This window comes from Ananas comosus, linkage group 13 (assembly GCF_001540865.1).
Source record: "Ananas comosus cultivar F153 linkage group 13, ASM154086v1, whole genome shotgun sequence".
Taxonomy (NCBI): Eukaryota; Viridiplantae; Streptophyta; class Magnoliopsida; order Poales; family Bromeliaceae; genus Ananas; species Ananas comosus.
In genome coordinates, this window is record NC_033633.1 from 5047489 (window position 1) to 5068271 (window position 20783).

At 44.3% G+C, this 20783-nt stretch overlaps 1 protein-coding gene across 1 annotated transcript; it reads right to left on the minus strand.

Moving 5' to 3' along the window:
• On the minus strand, nt 484-1959 carry LOC109719711 (CBL-interacting serine/threonine-protein kinase 5-like). The gene is made up of 3 exons (XM_020246497.1): nt 1602-1959; nt 1103-1274; nt 484-625 (listed from the first exon to the last, which is right to left on the minus strand). The coding sequence occupies exons 1-3, from the start codon at nt 1957-1959 to the stop codon at nt 484-486; spliced, it is 672 nt and encodes a 223-aa protein (XP_020102086.1).

The window sequence follows — 20783 nt, forward strand, 5'->3', positions numbered from 1 at the left end:
GAAGCTCCATCATTGAAAACAACTTATGAGTACGAGGGCTCCAATACTCATAATAGTATAGTAGCCATGGCCTATATATGGGTCCGGCTACTATACTATTATGAGTACGATCGCCCTCGTACTCATAAGTTATTTTCAATGATAGAGCTTCCGAATCGACGATCCACACCGTTAAACGTTATTTACAGCATTTAAAACTTCTAGAAATCAAATTTTATAAATTTTCGACATCATTTACCGTACGATCAAGAGGTCACAAATTTGATACAAGGCGTAGATCTAACGGTAAAAAATTTACAAGCACCAAATACTTGGTACTTTTACAAGCACCATAGCCGGACTATATATATATATATATATATATATATATATATTAAAATAGAAAATTTTAATTGGGGGATTTCGTCGAACACCTTGTAGGCGGCGACGGGGAGGCGGCATCGCGCGTAGAGGGAGATGAGGTGGTTGCAGAAGGGGGGAGACCTAGGGTGGGAACGCGTAGTCGCGCCGGTGGATCCTCCGGTACATGAGCGGGATGTTGGCGTCGTCGAAGGGGAGCCGTCCCGCGAGGAGCACGAAGAGGATGACCCCGCACGACCACGCTTCGGCGTGCGCCCCGTCGTACCTGTAGCATTAGAAGTGAAATCCAGAAATTTACCACATGCTTGAAAAAGCTTAGAAGTTTATGATTCACTTCATTTTACAATTTGATACTCATAAATAATCTAGGGGACTAACACAAATAAAGGGGGAATAAAAACTCATTTTCAAGTTAACTTTTTTCGCTGCACACTAATAAATTCTACCAACACAATCCAAATCTCACATAATTTACCTTGGAAAAGCAACTCAGTTTTCACAAAATGAGCACTGATTACTATCTTGCATCCAAAGAGCATCTCAAAAGAAATATAAAAAAAAATAAAGCTAAGAGAGGATGAAATGCCATAGAGAAAATATATGTTCGTACAATTAAAACAAACTAATCCTATGGGCCCTTCCAATAAATAAATAAAATTAAAGCTCCTATGGCACCTAACCAACTCAAGAGAAAGTCTCAGAGCCATTAATAAAGAGTACCGCGTAGGCCGGGGTCCCTCACGCCGTGCGTAGGCGCCCGTCGCGGCCGCGCTGCTCCACGAGCGGGGCGATCCCGAAGTCGGAGAGCTTGAGCGCGCCGTCACAGGCGAGGAGCAGGTTCTGCGGCTTGACGTCGCGGTGCGCCACACCGTGCACGTGGCAGTAGCGCAGCGCGGCGACGATCTGCAGCAGGCCTAAATTATTTAATATTTATTTATATATTTTAATTTTTGATATATCTATATAAAAATAAAATAGTATATAATAGATAAATATAGATATATATATTTCTAAATAAATTTATATATATATATAATACTATATATAATACATAAATATATATTTATAAATAAATTATATATATATTATATAAATAAAATTATATATATAATATAGAGAGGAGAAGAGAATGAGAGAGGTATGTCCACCGTGGACCTCACTCTCAATGTGGGTCACTGGGGCACTTTGGGCCCTGTGGACGCCCGTACATAACCCACCACCTGACGCCCGCCCGCGCTCACCAGCGGCCACCCCGGCACCATGCCCGTCATACCCACGGCAGTCCGCTGCCCCGCCCGTCGCACCGGCACTCGGCCCCCTGCAGACACCCCGCGCTGTGCGCCCCCGCGCCGCGCCACACGATCTGCCCTTCGCCGGCGCCCGCTCCTCGCCCCGACGCCAGCTTGCTGGAGCCGCGTCACCGACCGCCCGTGCCATGGTGGTGCCTGGCAGCCCGCACGCCTCGCCGCGCGTCCACGCTCGACCTCCTGCACAGACCCGAGGACCGGCCAAGGTATTATCTGGAGCGTGTCGCCATCGACCTTCCAGCAGCCGCATCAGCGTTGGGTGGCGCAGCCGCCGCATCGCCTGACGACCCATTAGTCGCGCAGCTACGCGCGCCCGCCCTCGTCGCTTCCTCCGTTCACGCTGCCACTCGCCCGCGGCTCCGCCCTATAGCCTCCCGCGCTCGTCCCCCCCCCCCTGCTCCCTTCCTCCTCCTCTCCGCTGCTACACCGCCCGCTGGGAAAGGCACAAGAGAGAAGAGCAGAGAGGCGGGAGGGGAGATAAAGCAGGGAAAGAAAAGGTGGGAAGAGAGGTGAGAGAGGGAGGAGATGAGGGGGTGGTAGTGGGAGGAAGGCCGGGGGGCGAGGAGAGGTATAAGAGGTGGCTCTCTCCCGTCGCATGCGGGGCCCTTGGTCCCCATGTCCCCTTCTCTCTTCTTTCTCTCTCCACGTCGCACCTTCCGCCGCAGGGGGCCGGGTCAGGTACCCCGGCCCCCGCCGTGTCCCCATTCCTCTCTGTACGACGTTGGGCCCTTGGGGCCTCCTGTGTCCTCCCCTCTCTCGTCTCCACGCCATCTCTCTCTCTATCTGTCCTCTGTCTCGTCTCCCTCTCTCTCTCTCCAACATCTGCATACGTAACCTCCCTCTCTACTCTGTCGTTGCTGCCTAGCTCTCCTCTCCCTTATCTCATCGTGACAGCACTCTCTCTTCTGTCTCTCTCTCTCATGCTCCTCTATCTCGCTCTCTTCGTCTTTCCTTTTCTTATCCTGCGCGATGCGCGCAGAAACGCGCCTACGTCAGCTAAGCCGAAACTGGGTTTTTAATATATGTATTGATCAGGTGGTAATATAGGAGGGGATAAGTATAGTAAGAAGAGAGGCCTTACCCGGTCGTGAGTCACCTGTGGAAGCCCCCACGTGTAAATTTAAACCAGAAATTTCGGAAATAAAATATCTAACTTTAGTCAAATTGCCAAAGTACGACGGAGATGGTACACTCTGGAAGTCCGAGAGTGTATTAAAATGAGCAAAAGTGAGTTACAGGAGGTTTCGAGAGCTAAAGAATTCAAATCTGCATTCGCCAGTTTCTGAGCTCTCGGGGACCGAGTCCCTGTGGGAGAACCGGTCCCCGAACGCCGCTGAGAAATTGAGATCAGCAAAAAATCGGCTAATCCCTGCAGAACGCAGCCTCTCGGAACGCAGTCCCTGCCTGAGAGACCTGCGGTCCCCAAAGACCGGTCGCGCTCAAAGAGAACGTCGCTATTGCGGCGCAGCAGCTCTGGCTGGCGCGTGGGAGAGCTCTCGGGTACCGTCCCTAGCTCGGAGAACCTGCTCTCGGAGCCCGAAATCTGCCCAGTCCAGGCAGTTGAATAAGGATGAAAGTTGAGGGGTTTATTTGGCATTTTGGCAACGCCATTGAGTATAAGTTTAGAGAGTAAATGGAAGATTATTCTCTCATTTCACTCCCTTCATCCACTCTCATCTCTCTTTCTATCTACTAGACAGAACAAAGAAGGAGAAGAAGAAGAGAAAGAAAAGAAGGAAAAGCAAGAAGAAGAATGGAGGAAGAAGCATTGAGTGAAGCAAACTTCATCTTTTTCCTACTGCTAAGAGCAAGAAAGGAAGCGAAGTTTAGAGTAAGTTTTGCCCCTTCTCATTGTTAAACTTCCAACTAGGGTTTGGATTGGAGCAAATATGTTTGTTATAGATAGCCTTTAGAGTATTCTGAAGCTTTTCTTATTGCTTTCTTAAGATACAGAAACCATGAAATGAGGCGGTAATGGGTAAAAGCTTGAAGTGAGGTCTTGACCCCTCCTCATGGTAGAATCCTAAACCTAGGGTTTGGTGAATTAAAAAATGGTTAGATGGACTCTTTAGAGTAGAAATGAAGCATACTTTGCTTCTCTTTGAGATCAACCCCTAGGTTTTGTATATGCAATGAGCTAGGGCACCCTCAAATTGGGCTTTTGCTCATAGGAGTCTAAGAAGTGTGGCGCGCTGGCTAGAAATGCCTAATTCGGGGGTATTCCGAACGCGTTGGTGGCGTCGGATTAACTACAAAGCCAAGAAAAAGATACGAGTAAAATGCTCTAATAGGGCTTCGTTTGCCGGCAGTTAAAAGAAGCGAAAGCGTCAAAAAAATTCCCAAAGAAAAATCAGCGGAGCAACTTAAGAAGCCTACCGAGGTGGGTGGTGCTTCTCAAAACTCCGATTTGAACTTGCTCTTTCTATGCCTAATGTTCATCATTTGAGCATGTAATATATATATTGTTGGCATGCATTTTAAAGTTAAGTAATGATGAAAATGTAGTAATGCATGATTGTGAAGTACAGATGCTATAATATGAGAATGAGAACTAGTGAAAGTCAAAAAAACCCTATGTGGTAATTGCATGAAGAAAAGTGAGACTACCAAAGTGAGCAAAAGAATCAGGAGTGAACAACAATGACATTAAGATCGCGTGGGCATTCGATTAAAGTTAAAGTAAAAGACAATGTTTAATAGTTAAGTATGTGGGGGTGAAAGAAACAGTGAAGTGCTAGAGTAGCCAAATATTATAGAATGTAAAAGAATATAATGCTAGAGTTAGGCAAGAGAATGAATGGTAAAAGAACAACGATTGCTAGAGTAGGAACAAAAGTGATGAAAGAACTAGATGGCTAGTGTAAAGTCAAGATTGAAGCTTATAATCCATTTTTGAGTTAATGATAATGATCATACTTTCTATGAGTTCCGTGCTCGAGGCGGGTCGCTCCCCTCGGCGAATGCCTCCGGAGTTATGTATCAGGGTTGGAGTAAACCCGAAGGACGTCCTACGGGTGAGTTCCTGCGATGATGGGACTTATGTGAAAGCAGTAATGTGGCGATATCCCCCGGTTAGCCTTGAGATTAAAGAACAAAAGTAAAGAACAAAGTGTAAAGAACAAGAACAGAGAACAAGAAGTATAAGTGAAAAGAACAAATAGGATTTGTATAATCTGTATTTATTTAATGTTGGCATACCTTGCTTTATTGTTAGGCATATAGCATCAATGTATAGATTGGTTACTGATATGACAGCTTTATTCTTTTCTTTAGCCTGAATTAGTCCTGAGTGGAAAGTCGGTGATGATTTGGAGGTCCGCCGACCTACTGGCGAACTTTGTTGTAGTTCTCACGCCCACTCATTTTCACATGAGCCGGGGCGAGCGACGCCGGCGCACAGACCGAGGTAGAAGATATCCTGCGCTGAGTCAGAGGCCACCAAAGCTGGTGTTTCATTCTTGTAGTAGAAGTACCCTATGATCACTTTTGTAGCATGTATGATAAATGATGTAAAGAAAAGAATGTAATGTGTATTTTTGATAGGTAAATATGATGTAGCAAGAAGACATGATGAAAATGATGTAATGATATGTAAGAAATCGATAAATTAATCAAGTTGGATGTAAATGTATACTGATATAAACGTGAATCATAGTACAGAATGAAATGCTATTTTTTGTTTCCCTATCTTTCACCAGTGGACTATTGTCTTACCCTCGTGTAAGCCGTTTGTGTATGTTTCCGGCTAGTGCTTTTTTCTCTATTGCAATGAAAATGTACATGTGGATGAGTCCCTTGGGGCGGCATAGGAGAAACTCTGTCCGTTCGGCGTCTGTTTGACGTGCTCGGGTCGGGCCAAATTGGTATCGGTCCCGGGGCGTGACAGATAGCGTGGTATCAGAGCCAAGAGTGAAAGAATAGGAATGGACCTAGAGACCCTTAGGATTGGAAGGCCTTATGGATCTAGGGAGCGTGAGTGACGTGGGATCAAAGTTAGCGAAAGCATATGATTTGGTTAAGTTGGGACGTCTCTAATGTGAATAGAGGCTAAGTTTAAATTTCGTTTATCCTCTACTTTTAGTGTTGTGTCGGGCGGCCGACGACATGACACTTGAGGCAAGGATGAATGTGCATGTTGCTTTCGCATAATTGGGTATGGTCAAGTAGTATTGGTCAAGTGACTAATGCAAGTTGCTTCTTTTCAGGAAGCAATGGCACCTCGACGTCGATCTCAGACAAGGTCGATGCCGGAGGAAACGAATGCGGTGCCCGAGCAATCCGGAGCAAGTGGCGACGGAGAGCTTCGGGAACAAATGGCCGCACTTATTGGCGTAGTGTGGCAGCAAGTGGAGTCTGTTCAACGCCAAGGGGAGCAGATTCAGCGGCTCTAGGAGGCCTTGGAGCGTCAACAGACGGCGGCGGCCCAAGTGGGTGTGGATCCACCTGTGCCCCTTGCGGAGGTGCCGAGGGCATTCGAGGGAGCAGTGGCAGCAGCGGCCGCGCCAGTCACGCTAGTGCCGGCCGGATCGGGAACCTCGAACCCCGATAGTGCGGCAGTTGACGCAGAGCGAGAGCGCACATTGGCGGCGCTTATACAATTCAAGAAGTTCGACCCACCTATCTTCGAGGGTGGATTGGTGGAGCCAGCGGTTGTGGAGTCATGGATCGACTCGATAGAGACCCTATTCGAGGACCTTAATACCTCGGAGAAGGATAAAGTGTACCTCGCCACCCATTGTCCAGGGAAGGCGGCGATGGTGTGGTGGAAGCGAGTGAGGCGGAATCGACCTACTGATCTTCCGCTTATGCTATGGGAGGAGTTCAAGAGAGCGGTGTTCGCGAACTACTTCCCCGACACGGTGAAGCGGAAGCTACAAGAAAAGTTCCGCAAGTTGAGACAGGGCGATCGATCGATGGGAGAGTATGAGCAAGAATTCTCTCACATTATTGACTGTGTTCCCGACGTTGTTCGTGATGATCGGGATCGAGCGGATTGGTTCTTGCGAGGACTTCAGCCCCGGATTTATGAAAAGGTGCAGATCTTAAAGCTGTCGACCTTTGTGGAGGTCTTCGATAGAGCCTTGTAGGCGGAGCACGGTAGTGCCCATGTACGTGAAGAAAGGGAAGCTATTGCCGAGTCGAAAGACAAGGGCAAGAAAAGAGCGGCGGGCGGTGCCGGGGGCCGGTCAAATACTAAGAAACCCCCTCGGTATCCCCGACAGCAGGCGAGGAATTGGAGACCACCTCGATGTGTTATTTGTGGTGGTGAGCACAAGGTGTCGACTTGCCCGCAGCGCGATGGCAAGTGTTTCAAGTGTGGCCAACCGGGACATCTTATCCGGGAGTGCCCGACATGGACGTCGTCTGCGCCGACGGCGGCATCAGCACCATCTACCCCGAGACAGCTTGCAGGGTTACCACCAGCAATGTCGGCTGGGCGTGCGTCATCACCGCGTCAGCCGGAGGGATCAAGAGTGCCTAGCGGCCGAGTCTTCGCCGCTCAGGTAGAGGAGCAACAACCTGCAGCACCCGACGACGTCGTGGCAGGTATAATTGTGATTAAAGGCACTAGAGCTAGAGCAGTGTTTGATACAGGCGCATCTCATTCGTTTATTAGCACATCATTTGCTAAGACACATGGCATAGAGATGGTGTATAATGAGGATTACTGGTGGGTGAACGCCCCAGAACATTCATTAAGTGTTTACAATGAGTGTTTGGTGTGTCCAGTGCAAATAGGCGATTGGATTATACCGATTGATCTGCTAGTGCTAGATCAGATGTGGGGATTCAATGTTATCTTAGGGACCAACTGGCTCTCCAAGTACTATGCGGTGATAGATTGTGAAAGAAAGGTGATCACTTTTCGTGAGTCTAATCAAGAAGAGTTAGTCTACTAAGTGTGCAAGAGTAGGCGCTTCGCGGCGACTATATCGTCTGTGAGGGCGAAGAGAATGATCAAAGGAGGGTGTAAGGCCTATTTGGTAACCCAGAGTTGGGAGATATTCGAGTAGCGTGCGAGTTTCCAGATGTGTTTCCGGCGGAGTTACCGGGACTACCACCGGACCGGGAGGTTGAGTTCGTCATTGACTTGATTCCCGGAGCAGAACCAGTTTCGAAGGCTCCGTATAGAATGGCACCGGTGGAGCTAAAGGAGTTGAAAGGCCAACTACAGGACCTGCTCGATAAAGGCTTCGTGAGGCCGAGCGTGTCACCATGGGGAGCTCCGGTGCTATTTGTGAAGAAGAAGGATGGCACACTTCGACTCTGCGTAGATTATCGCGAGTTGAACAAAGTGACGATAAAGAACAAGTACCCGTTGCCAAGGATTGACGATCTATTCGATCAGTTGCAAGGGTCGAAGGTGTATTCGAAGATTGATCTTCAATCGGGGTATCATCAATTAAAGATCAGGCCGAAGGATGTGCACAAACGGCGTACCGTACGCGGTATGGCCATTATGAGTTCACGGTAATGCCGTTTCGGCTTACTAACGCCCCGACAGTATTTATGGACTTGATAAATCGAGTCTTCAGGCCATTGTTGGATCGATGCGTCGTGGTATTTATAGACGACGTGTTGGTTTACTCAAAGAGTGAAGAGGAACATGAAGAGCATCCGAGAGCTGTGTTGCAAATACTCAGACAGGAGAAGCTCTATGCAAAGTTAAAGAAATGTGACTTTTGGCTAAAGAATGTCACATTTTTGGGTCATGTGGTATCGGGTGATGGAGTGTCAGTAGACTCGAAGAAAGTAGAGGCAATAAAGGATTGGCCTCGCCCGACGAATGTAGCGGAGATCCGCAGTTTTCTTGGATTGGCGGGCTACTATCGGCGGTTCGTGGAGGGGTTCGCCAAAATAACCACTCCACTAACGCGCCTCACACATAAAGGAGTAAAGTATGTTTGGAGCGACGATTGCGATCGGAGCTTCGAAGAGTTAAAGAGCAGGTTGACGTCGACCCCGGTTCTTGCTTTGCCGACTCCGGGGGAGACTTTTGTAGTGTATAGTGATGCCTCGTATGTTGGTCTCGGGTGTGTATTAATGCAGAATGGGCAGGTTATTTCTTATGCATCGCGCCAGTTAAAGAGTTATGAGAAGAACTACCCGATTCACGACTTTGAGTTAGCCGCGGTGATTTTCTCGCTAAAGCTTTGGAGGTATTACTTGTATGGTGAACATTGTGAAGTCTACACAGATCATAAGAGTCTAAAGTACTTGTTCACCCAGAAGGAGTTGAACATGCGGCAGCGGCTGTGGTTGGAGTTGTTAAAGGACTATGATGTCACTATACTTTACCACCCCGGGAAAGCCAATGTTGTGGCCGATGCTCTAAGTAGAAAATCGGCGAAAAACTTAGCGACGGCGATTACGCCCCAACCTCTGTTACAAAAGGAAATGCAAAGATTTGGGTTGGAAGTGGTAGCGCCGGGAGTGCCGGCTACACTTGCCGCGTTGGTTGTGCAACCGACCCTATTGGAAAGAATCAAGGATCTCCAAGCTTCGGATCCTTATCTTCAAAAGGTGCGGAGTGAAGTTGAGAACGGCAATGCCGAAGACTTTGGCATTGGAGCTAACGGCGCACTTCGATTTCGAAATCGTTGGTGCGTGCCCAAGGATGATGAGTTACGAAGGGCGATTATGCAAGAAGCGCACCAATCCCCTTATAGCATACACCCTGGCGGCACTAAAATGTACAAAGACTTGAAAGACCATTATTGGTGGCCGGGTATGAAAAGAGATATTGGGGAGTTCATGATGCAATGTTTAACGTGCCAACAAGTTAAAGCAGAGCGCCGATTTCCGGCGGGAAAGCTACAAAGTCTACCAATACCCGTTTGGAAATTGGAAGACATAGCAATGGACTTTGTTACCGGTTTGCCTCGATCACAAGGCGGACACGATGCGATATGGGTGATAGTGGATCGGTTGACAAAGTCGGCACACTTCTTGCCGATACATACTACGTGGTCGGGAGACAAGTTAGCTCAAGTTTATCTCGACGAGGTTGTGAGACTTCATGGGGTTCCAATGTCGATCGTATCGGATCGAGACCCTAGGTTCACATCCCACTTTTGGAAGAGCTTGCAGGACGCGCTAGGCACACGGCTCGATTTTAGCGCAGCGTTTCATCCTCAAAATGATGGACAATCAGAGCGGACGATACAAATCCTTGAGGATTTACTTCGAGCGTGTGTGCTAGATTACAAAGGAGTTCGCCTACAATAATAGCTACCAAGAAAGTATAGCGATAGCGCCTTTTGAGGCACTATATGGACGTAAGTGTCGTTCTCCTATCCATTGAAGCGACGTGGGCGAGAGAGCGGCTTTTGGCCCGGATGTAGTGCGGGAGGCGGAGGAGAAAGTTCGCCTTGCCCGTCAACGGTTGGCGACGGCGCAATCTCGGCAAAAGAGTTATGCCGACAAGAGAAGAAAGGATTTAGAGTTCGCAGTTGGAGACCATGTATTCTTGAGAGTATCACCAATGCGAGGAGTCAACCGATTCGGGGTCCGCGGGAAGCTAAGTCCCCGTTATGTTGGACCATTGGAGATACTGGAGCGTGTGGGTGCGGTAGCGTACAAGCTCGCACTACCACCGAGACTCGCGGGAGTTCACAATGTGTTTCATGTGTCGAATCTTCAAAAGTATATCCGGAATTCGACACATGTATTGGAGTATAATCCCGTAGAGCTATGTGAGGATATGTCGTATGTGGAGTACCCCGTGTGCATCCTCGATCGAGAAGTGAAGAAGTTGCGAAGTCGCAAGATTCCGTATGTAAAAGTCCAATAGAGCAACCATGCAGTGCGAGAAGCCACTTGGGAGCTCGAGGAATCAATACGGAGAGAGTATTCGCATCTATTCGAATCGACGAGTTAAGGTATGTGTAATTTCGCGGATGAAATTATTCTAAGGGGTGGAGAATGTAATATACCGAAAATTTGGAAAATAAATATCGAACTTTAGTCAAATTGACCAAAATGCGAGGATGGTACACTTCGGAAAGTCCGAAGGTGTTAAAATGATCAAAAGTGAATTACGAGAGGTTTTCGAGAGCTAAAGGATCAAAATCTGCATTCTGCAGTTTTGAGCTCTTGGGGACCGATCCCTGGTGGGAGAAACCGGTCCCCGAACGCGTGAGAAATGAGACAGCCGAAAAATCGGCTAAGTCCCTGAGAACCAGCTCTCAGGAACCGGTCCCTGCCTGAGAGACCGGTCCCCCAGAGACCGGTCCCCTCAAAGAGAGACCAGTCGCATTACGCGCAGCAGCTCTGGCTGCGCTGGGAGAGCTCTCGGAGACCGGTCCCTAGTCGGGGAGACCGGTCCCCGAGCCCGAAATCTGCCCAGTCCAGGCAGTTGAATAGGATGAAAGTTGAGGGGTTTATTTGCATTTTGGCAACCCATTGAGTATAGTTAGAGGGTCAATGAGATATTTCTCTCATTTCACTCCCTCTTCCACTCTCATCTCTCTTTCTCTCTCTAGAAGACAAAGAAGGAGAAGAAGAAGAGAAGGAAAAGAAGGAAAAGAAGAAGAAGAAAGTGGAGAAGAAGTTATTGGAGTGAAGCAACTTCATCTTCTTCCTCTCTAGAGCAAGAAAGGAGCAAGCTTAGAGGTAAGTTTTGCCCCTTCTCATGTTAAATTCCAAACTAGGATTTGGATTGGAGCAAAGATAATTTTTATAGAACCTTTAGAGTATTTGAAGCTTTTCTTTTGCTTCTTTAGAGATCAAAACCATGAAATGGGGGTAATGGGTAAAGCTTGAAGGTGAGCTTGACCCCTCTCATGGTAGAATCCAAACTAGGGTTTGGATTGAATTAAAGATGGTTTAAATGGACTCTTTAGAGTAGAATGAAGCTACTTTCGCTTCTCTTTGAGATCAAACCCTAGGTTTTGTATATGCAATGGAGCTAGGGCACCCAAATTGGGGCTTTTGCTCATGGGGATTTCTAAGTGCAATTGACCCTCTAGAAACCTAATTGGGGGTATTTCCGACGCGTTGGTGCGCTCGGATTAACATTACGAAGAGCCAATGAAAAGATATGAGTAAAATGGCCTAATAGGGATTCGTTTTGCCGCAGGTAAAGAACGAAAGGTCTAAAAAAATTCCAAGAAAATCAGCGGAGCACCTTTGAAAGCCTACGAGGTGGGTGGTGCTTCTCAAACTCATTGAACTTCTCTCTATGCCTAATGTATCTTTCATTTGAGCATGTATATATATATTGTTGCATGCATTTTAGGGTAAAGTAATGATAAAAATGTAATAATGCATGATTGTGAGTACAACTTGCATAATATGATGAATGAGAACTATGTGAACGTCAAAACCCTATGTGTATGCATGAGAGAAAAGTGAGCACCCAAAGTGAGCAAAAAAATAGAGTGACACAATGACAAAGATCGAGTGGCATTCGACAAAGTTAAAGTGAAATGACAATGTTTAAAGTTAAAGTAATGTGGGGAGTAAAGAACATGAAGTGCTAGAGGTAGCCAAAAGTAAAGAATGTAAAGAATATAATTGCTAGAGTTAGCAAGAGTAATGAATGGTAAAGAACAACGATTGCTAGAGTGGCAACAAAAGTGATGAAAGAACACTAGAGCTAGTATAAAGTCAAGATTGAACTTATAAATCCTTTGAGTTAAGGATATGATCATACTTGCTATGAGTTCCGTGCTCGAGGGCGGTCGCTCCCTCTCGGGCGATGCGCTCCGGAGTTATGCATCACGGGTTGGAGTAAACCCGAAGGACGGTCCTAGCGGGTGAGTTCCTGCGATGATGGACTTAATGTGAAGCAAGTCAATGTGGCGATACCCCCCGGGTTAGCCTTGAGATTAAAGAACAAAAAGTAAAGAACAAAGTGTAAAGAACAAAGAACAGAGAACAAAGAGTAAAGTGAAAAGAACATATAATATGCATAATCTGCATTTATTTAATGTTGAGCATATTCCTTACTTTATTGTTCAAGCATATTAGCATCATGTATAGATTGGTTACTATATGCAGCTTATTCTTTCTATTATGCCTGAATTAGTCCTAGTGGAAAAGTTGGTGATGTTGAGGCCGAACCCACTGGAAACTTTGTTGTAGTTCTCACCCCACTATTTCCACAGAGCTGGGACCGAGCGAGCCGGCGCGCGACCGAGGTAAAGGTATCGCGCCTTAGTCAGAGGCCACCAAAGCTGGATTTCATTTTGTAGTAAAGTACCCTATGATCATCTTTTGTACATGATGATAAATGATGTAAAGAAAAGAATGTAATGTGTATTTTGAGATAAATGTGATGTAAGAAAGACATGATGAAATGATGTAATGAATGTAAGAAATCGATAAATTACAAGTTGGATGTAATGTATATGATCTAAACTGAATCATAGTACAGAATGAATGCTAGTTTCCTATCTTTCACTCGTGGCTATTGCTTACCCTCGTGTAAGCCGTTTGTATATGTTTCCGCTAGTGCTTTTCTCTATTGATGAAAATGTACATGTGATGAGCATTGGGCAGATAGGGAAAACTCTGTCCGTTCGGCGTCTGTTTGACGTGCTCGGGTCGGGCCAAATTGGTATCGGTCACGGGGAGTGACAGCTAGTTTGCCTTTTGCAGAATTTGGAAGGTGAACTAATGATTTTGAGAAAATCGCAAGAATCTTTACTTATTCAAAGCTGCCAGATCATTCAAATTTTTACTTAGAGTTGTATTGTACGGAGATCAGTTTGTCACAGCCTTAACGTTTTTGTTCGCAAAGCCCGTGTGGCGCATGCCTTCCTGCTAGAAGATGGTCAAGCTTTCGTCCCTATTGCTAGTCCGGACCTTCACGTCATACGACTAAGTATGCAAAGAGAATGAGAGAGAGAGAGGCAGAGATTCACTCAAAAAAAATTAAGTACTCCACTATTTCGAAAAAGAGATTACAACACATATACACACTTCCTCTTGTGTTCTTTGGCCTTAGCCAAACCCCACTATTTATAGGCCTCAAAGATACATTGAATCTAGTCTACATTAACTCACCACTAAGCATACATTAACTCACCCATTATTACTTAATAATGAGCCCTCATGAATGCCTAGTAATCCCAAGAGTTACCCAAATCCCTTGGGTTTTCGCCAGCGGTTATGAAGACATTAATTGCAGCAGTTACTTAACCCTTCATCTCTCATAAAAGGCTGTTGGTTTTGGGCCTCATTAACAACCCTCTCCGCTAGCGAAGTTGGGCTAGGGACTTGGCCGCACTGAAGAATCATTAAGTCCCTGACATTCTCCCCCACCTAACGCGGACGCTCTCGTCGCGCGCCAAGCTACTGTCGGTCCGCGTAGCCTTCTGCGCTGTCCGCCGTGCCTTCGCGGTCGAATGGCCCTAAGCCTTGCTACTGTAGTCCACCTTTGTCCCCGCATTAGCCCCAAGTGCTTTGCTCTTCTGAGCACAAGCACTAGCGAGCTTCTTGCACGGAGAATTCACTGATTGTGCATGTCCTCCGCGACACGCACGCGCACTCCGCCAAGCTGTAGAACGCCCCTTGGTCCTTGCAGTCTCCTTGGCGGAATGACTTGCACTTTGCTTGGACGCTAGCCCTTGCAGCACCACATAAGGCTTGCCAGCCTCGCCATGGCTCAAGTCCTCCTCGTCGAGGTCCTCAGCCCTCCCGCAGTTCACCTCCTCGCAAAGGTGCAGGGTTGAAAGGGTCTTATCCTTCGTCGATGGGGTTGGACTCTGGTTGCACCTTTTTGCGTCTCCTCTTTCACGACAATCTCCCCCACCTTTGGCCTCGCTCGGCTTAGGTGGTTTGCCATGATCACTCTCGGTCTGCTCGGGTAGTGCCTCCCTCGTCTTGAGGTCCTCGACCTCCTTGACCTGGGCACCGATGTCCTGAAGCAGCATGTCTCGCGCACCCCGCTCGTCGTTGTGACGGGCAAGATTTACCTTGAACTACTCCAAATGATGGCGGAATGTTGCCATGGCTACAACAATATCCTTCTCCATCAAACTCATAGTTTGTAGAAACAAAGAGGACTGCTCCTCTATTCTCATCGTAACATCCTCTTGCAGCCCCATACGGTACTTCAAGGATGCGGCCTCCTTCGCGAGTGCCTACGGCTCTTTGCTCCTTTCCCGCTTGGTCTGCTTTAGAGGCTCAGCAGTTACGTTGATGACAGCAGCATCTGATGACGACATGGTTCCTCCTTGAACCAGCTCTGATACCAACTGTCACGGCCTTAGCGCTTTTGTTCGCAAAGCCTGTGCGGCGCCCGCCTTCTTGCTCGAAGATGGGCAAGCCTTCGTTCCTGTTGCTAGCCCGGACCTTCGCGTCCTACGACTACGTATGCAAAGGGAATGACAGAGAGAGAAAGACAGAGGCTCACTCAAAAAAAATAAAACTAAGTACTCCATTACTTAGAAAAAAAAAGATTACAACACACAGACACACTCTCTCTTGTGTCCTTTGGCCTTAGCCAAACCCACTATTTATAGGCTTTCTAGATACATTAAATCTAGCCTACACTAACTTACCAGTAAGCATACATTAACTCACCCATTATTACTTAATAATGAGTCCTCATGAATACCTAGTGATCTAAAGAGTTACCCATATCTTTTGGATTTCCGCCGGCGGTTATGAAGGCATTAATTGCAGCAGTTACATAACTCTTCATCTCTTGTGAAAGGCTGCTGGTTTTGGGCCTCCTTAACAACCCGTTCCGCTAGCGAAGTTGGGCCAGAGACTTGGCCGCACTGAAGAATCACTATGTCCCTGACATCAGTCTCTCCGAAGCTCGCAAAACTCATGGACCCCTTGCTTTCCGAGTGTCTGCTTCCACATAGAATTTGGGGCATCAAGGAAAGGTCACTATTAATTTTTTAATGCGTCATTTTAAGGTACAATTATCATATATTATTTTTAAGGGGCAATTTTATTGGTACTTTTAAAAAGTTCAGTATTATCGTAAATGTTCCTACATAATTTGTAATATCAAAATTGCCCATACAAATATTTACTTTGTTTCAAGAATACCCTCAACCCAATTTAATCTTAGTTATAACATGATACAATTAAGGTTAAGCCCTAAAATGGTGAGGGGCATATAAATATACATGGTCCATTTTTTTTTTTTTTTTTTATCCATTTAGATTTCAAATATTGTAATCAGGTAAATAAATAAATTTAATTAATAGGTTAATTAGCTATTAATAATTAACTATTAAATGAATTTATACCAGTTTCAACTGAAAATTAGTCAAATTTGTTAAATTTAATAAGAATAATTATCTTACTTTGTGAAATTTTTTATCACCTAAAATTTTTATCTTTTCAATTTATTATTTAAAATTATTATTGGTTCATGAAAGTCCGGTTGATTATAAGAATTTAGTTTGTCCTTTCATAATACACTAATTTCTTTTATTTGAGGTCCGATTTTGTACTAATTTTGTCCTATTGTTGGCAAGTTTCGTGGGTCGATCGGAGTCTTGAAGAAGTTCGGAGCGGAGTATTGAAAATCGAAGAATACAAGACTTCGAAGAAATCGGAAAGCGACGCAAAACACGCAAAACTTGAATCACGATGCGTAGGTAAGTTTTAAATCTTATTTATGGTGATATCATACTTATTTATAGATCTTAGAATCATATTTTTAAGTTGATAATTGATTAGAAAGTTTCTAAGAGTTTGTAAAATCCAAAACAATCATTTTCAGCGAAAATTGCATTGCTGTACGGTACAAGCTTTTCTGTCCAGGGTACACATCAACGTTGCGCAGAAAGTTTGATGGTTGTTCCGGTACAAGCTTCATGCTGTACCGGTACAAGCCCTGTTCCGGAACAAGCAACAGCCTATCCAGGTACAGGAGCTTCGCAGAAAAATCTTCCGTCATGGTGTACCCTGGACAACATTCTTGTTCCGGTACAAGGTGCTGTTTTTGGAAAGAAACTTTCTAATTCGACTCCAATTGATTCTAAAGTCTATAAATAAGCTATAGGGGTTCTCTAACACATCAAGCATCATAAGAATACATGTTTGAGAAACCCTAGAGGCTCGGATTCATCTTAACCTATTTTCTACAAAGCCTCTTTTAAATCAAAAATCGAGATATTGAAATTTGATATTAATATGTTCGATTTGATCTCCCGCTTCGCTTGAGTTCTATTCCCTGTTTTTCTCGATACTCCTAAGCGAAGATCACCAATAATCATGATGCTCTTCATGAACGGCGTCGTGGATTCGCGTGAACGAAGACGGTTCGTGGATTCGGATCGTGAGCTCGTGGATTCGAGTGGGCGTCGTGATTCGACGTGATCGAGGCTTCGTGGATTCGAAGTGGTGACGTTTCGTGGATTCGGACGTGGCGTTCGTGGATCGACGTCGGGCGTGGACAACCCGTTGTGTGTGCGCGAGATCCGGAGAAATAGGAAAGAGGTTTGAGTCCGTGGATTCGGTAAATCACCTTGTAATCTTTTATTCTTCGTGGATTGTTATCGCGTGTTTGGTCCCGTGGATTTTTACTCCGAGTTGGAGTTTTCCCACGTAAATCCGTGTGCTTTTATTTCCGCATTTATTTTATTTTGCATCGAGATTTGTGGTTTTGGCTTTCACCTATTCACCCCCCCCCTCTAGGTGATAGATACATCTAGATAGATCCTTGGCTATTCAAAACTTTCAATTGTTCATCAGAGCGGGATCTAGATAAATTGTTATCTAATGGCCGAAGAGGTGAACATTAATTGACCTTGCTCCTCTTTCGACGGCACGAATTATGCTATTGAAAGTTCGCATGAGAGCTTTTCTAATCGCAATCGATGAGCGGTATGGAAAGCTATTGAATTCGGATGAAAACATCCTACGAGCTTGTCGATGGTGCTACCGTCCCTAAACCACGAAACAAGTGGACTAAAGATGAAAACGAGTCATCTTCGTTTAATGGTAAAGGAATTAATGCTTTATTCAACACTTTATCACAAATGGAGTTTACTCGAGTTTCGGCATACGAAACGGCAAAAGAAATTTGGGATACTCTACAAGTTACGCATGAAGGAACAAGCTTAGTAAAGGTCCAAAAATTGCAAATGCTAACTAGCAAGTTTGATTCAATTTCTATGGACGAAAATGAGTCCTTTACCGAGTACTATACACGTCTACAAGATGTTGTGAACACATGTGCTAACTTGGGAGAGAAAATCCCGGATTCAAAGGTTGTTAGAAAGATTCTTCGAACTCTTCCGGAACGTTTTCGGGCAAAGATCGCCGCGATCGAAACGGTCAAACATCCGGACGAGATGAAAGTAGAAGAATTAGTAGGAGCTTTACAAACGTATGAAATGACTTTTCCTACTAATCAATCTTCTTCCAAGTCTTCTTCTAAAAGCACAGGTGTTGCATTGAAATCTACAAAGGAGAAGGACGACGACTCGGATTCCGACGGAGATATTACGCTTGCCGATTTCGAACATCAATTAGCGCTCCTCACGAAGAAATTTCGCCGGAATTTTCGAAAGAAGAATAGATCAGACAAGGCTTCATCGTCTAAATCTTCATCGTATACATCTAAGGAGAAGAAGCGTGCAAAGGCTCCGAAAGAAAGGGATGTCTTTGAAGGCGAGATCCAATGCTTCAAGTGCAAAGGCTACGGTCACATTGCGACGGATTGTCCTTCAAAGAAGACTTATAGACAAAAGGCCATGCAAGCAAAGACGTGGGATGATTCAACATCAAGTGAATCATCGTCAAGTGACGAAGAAAAGAATGATCAAATTGCTCTATTTGCTAATACTCCCTCGTCGAAAATTGTGTGTTTATCCTCTATTGCTACTAACTCCAATATTTCTCTTTCTTCACATGATTCATCGAGCAACAATGGCGAAAGTGAGGAGGAATCAAACGACGACGATATAGCGGAAGCGTACAATCAACTTCTTATTGAATCAAAGAAGATGGCTAAACTCAACAAGAAGTTGAGACGTCGTTTGTTGGAACTTGAGGAGGAAAACAACAATGTAAAGAATTTGAATAAGGTTCTTGAGGAGGAAAGGGATTCAACCTTGAAGACTAATTCGGACCTCCAAGAGAAGCTTAATGATGCGGAATCAACGATCAAATCTTCTAATGACAAGATTGGATTCTTGGAGCATCAATTTCATGAATCGCACAAATCCAATCAAGTCTTGACCGATCAAGTTCGTCAACTCCAATCCGATCTTCAACAATTTTCTTCGGGATCAAAGAAATTGGACCATATGCTCGGATTGGGTCAAACGAACAAGCTTGGACTTGGTTATGAACGCACATATGTTGAGAAAGCATCAACCGCATCATCTAAAGTCTCAACAATTTCGAAAGGCAAAGTATGTCATAAATGTGGCATCAATGGACATATCAAAAGGAATTGCCCGGTGAAAGATAAGAAGAATATTTCGGCAACTTCTAAAGCTCAATCGACACCTTCTACAACTCGACTTCCCCCTTGGAATCAAAAGCAAAATAATTTAAGTCGAGTGCCTCAAAAGAATCGGAATTCTAAGTCTAAACGACAAGTTCAACCGAAGCCTCAACCGAAGAAACCACCAACGGTCGATCTCAAGTCTAAGCAAACGGCACCAAACGTCGACAAGCCGAGAAAACCAACAATTCGACAAGTTTGGATCCAGAAAGGTGATATCTTTCCCTGCTCCTCGTCTTAGTCACTTTTGATCTTTAGTGTAATGCTTTGATAGGTGCTTGTTGCATAATTTTATTCATTGCATTACATGTTTACATGATTTTTGGTGCTTGAATTTTATTGATTTATACATCGGTTTGAGGAAAGGTATTTGGAAATTTCAAAATTTTTGAGAAAGGAGATGATTGAGAATCTTTATTTTGAGAAGAGAAATTTCTTTAATGTTGCGTAAACGGTATTTAACTTCACAATCATATTAAGTTAAATTCATATTAATTATCGGTTTTACTCCACCTTTTATTATTTTGACGATAAATTAATATATGATTTCTTAATGCATAAATTCATCAAGATTTTGAAATCAAATTTGAATTTTCGGTGATTAATTCATCTTGGTTGTGAGTGTTGGATATGATGAATGGATATTCTCTAATTGACTAAAATTCGTCAAAATTATTTTCAACTGTGAGATTGTCTAATTTAGGGGGAGTTTGAAATTGTTTAAAAAATAAAAAAAAAGGAGAAAAAGAAACTCCTATATTCAAAAGATGTGGAAAGAGTTACATCCTAAAAGGAGTGTGAAAACTACCACCACATGTAGGAAAGAGCTACCACCCCGGTCGTCCGGCAAGTGTGTGAAGCTACCACATGGAATTTAATTGAAAAAGCCGAAAAAGGTTGGAAAAATAAATATTTTAGAATTTTCGGAGTAATAAGGTGCTAGTTTGAAAAAGATGCTCAAAGAGCCACCCCCGGTATCATATTGGTTAAATCTCTATTTTGAACGTGTTACGACAAATTGATGTCAATTTTGTTGAATTTCTAAAAATCATTTTTCATCAACTTACATCTTGATGGTTTTGAATCATTAAATTAATTCTGATAATGAAATTTTGATGTTTTGATGTGTTTTGAAATTTTATAATATTTTATTTTCATTAAAATGATTTTTGGAGTAAAAGTCTCAATTATATGAATTTAATTTAAATTTAATGGGTTTTTAAAGTATATTTTTCGAAAATTTTTTTCACATTTTGGTCCTTGTACCGGAACAAGAAACCGTGTACCGGTACAAGGTCTGCGGCCGAGCGAAATATAACCGGATATAACGCTTCGATCTTTTTCAAAACTCAATCGTTTTCCAAAATTTTTGGTTCTGTGAGCTCCAGAGAGTCTCCTCCATTCGTTTTACACGTTTTCCCCGTGGATTTGTAAGTTTTTAGCATCAAATTTATGAGTTTTATCCCGGTTTTGTTATCTTCACTGTTTTGTTGCGGGATAAGGGTTTGATCTCTGTTCTAATCCGTTTTTGATGCAATTTTTTGCTATAAATCACTGCTTAAGGACATTACCTTGCTTGTAGAACACTTGAACAACTTCAATACAAGTTATTTTTCGCTGATCTAAGATTTATGCTCTAATATGCATGTAATTTCGGGATTTTTCAAAAAGTTTGATTTTTGCTG

What these genes read in the sequence shown, in the direction of transcription:
- LOC109719711 (XM_020246497.1), bottom strand. Translation starts at nt 1,959, where the DNA reads ATGGGTCGTCAGGCGATGCGGCGGCTGCGCCACCCAACGCTGATGCGG. An exon ending in TGGTGCCGGGGTGGCCGCTG is followed by an intron (nt 1,275 to 1,601) that starts GTGAGCGCGGGC and finishes TAAATAATTTAG; the next exon opens with GCCTGCTGCAGATCGTCGCC. An exon ending in GACGGGCGCCTACGCACGGC is followed by an intron (nt 626 to 1,102) that starts GTGAGGGACCCC and finishes CTAATGCTACAG; the next exon opens with GTACGACGGGGCGCACGCCG.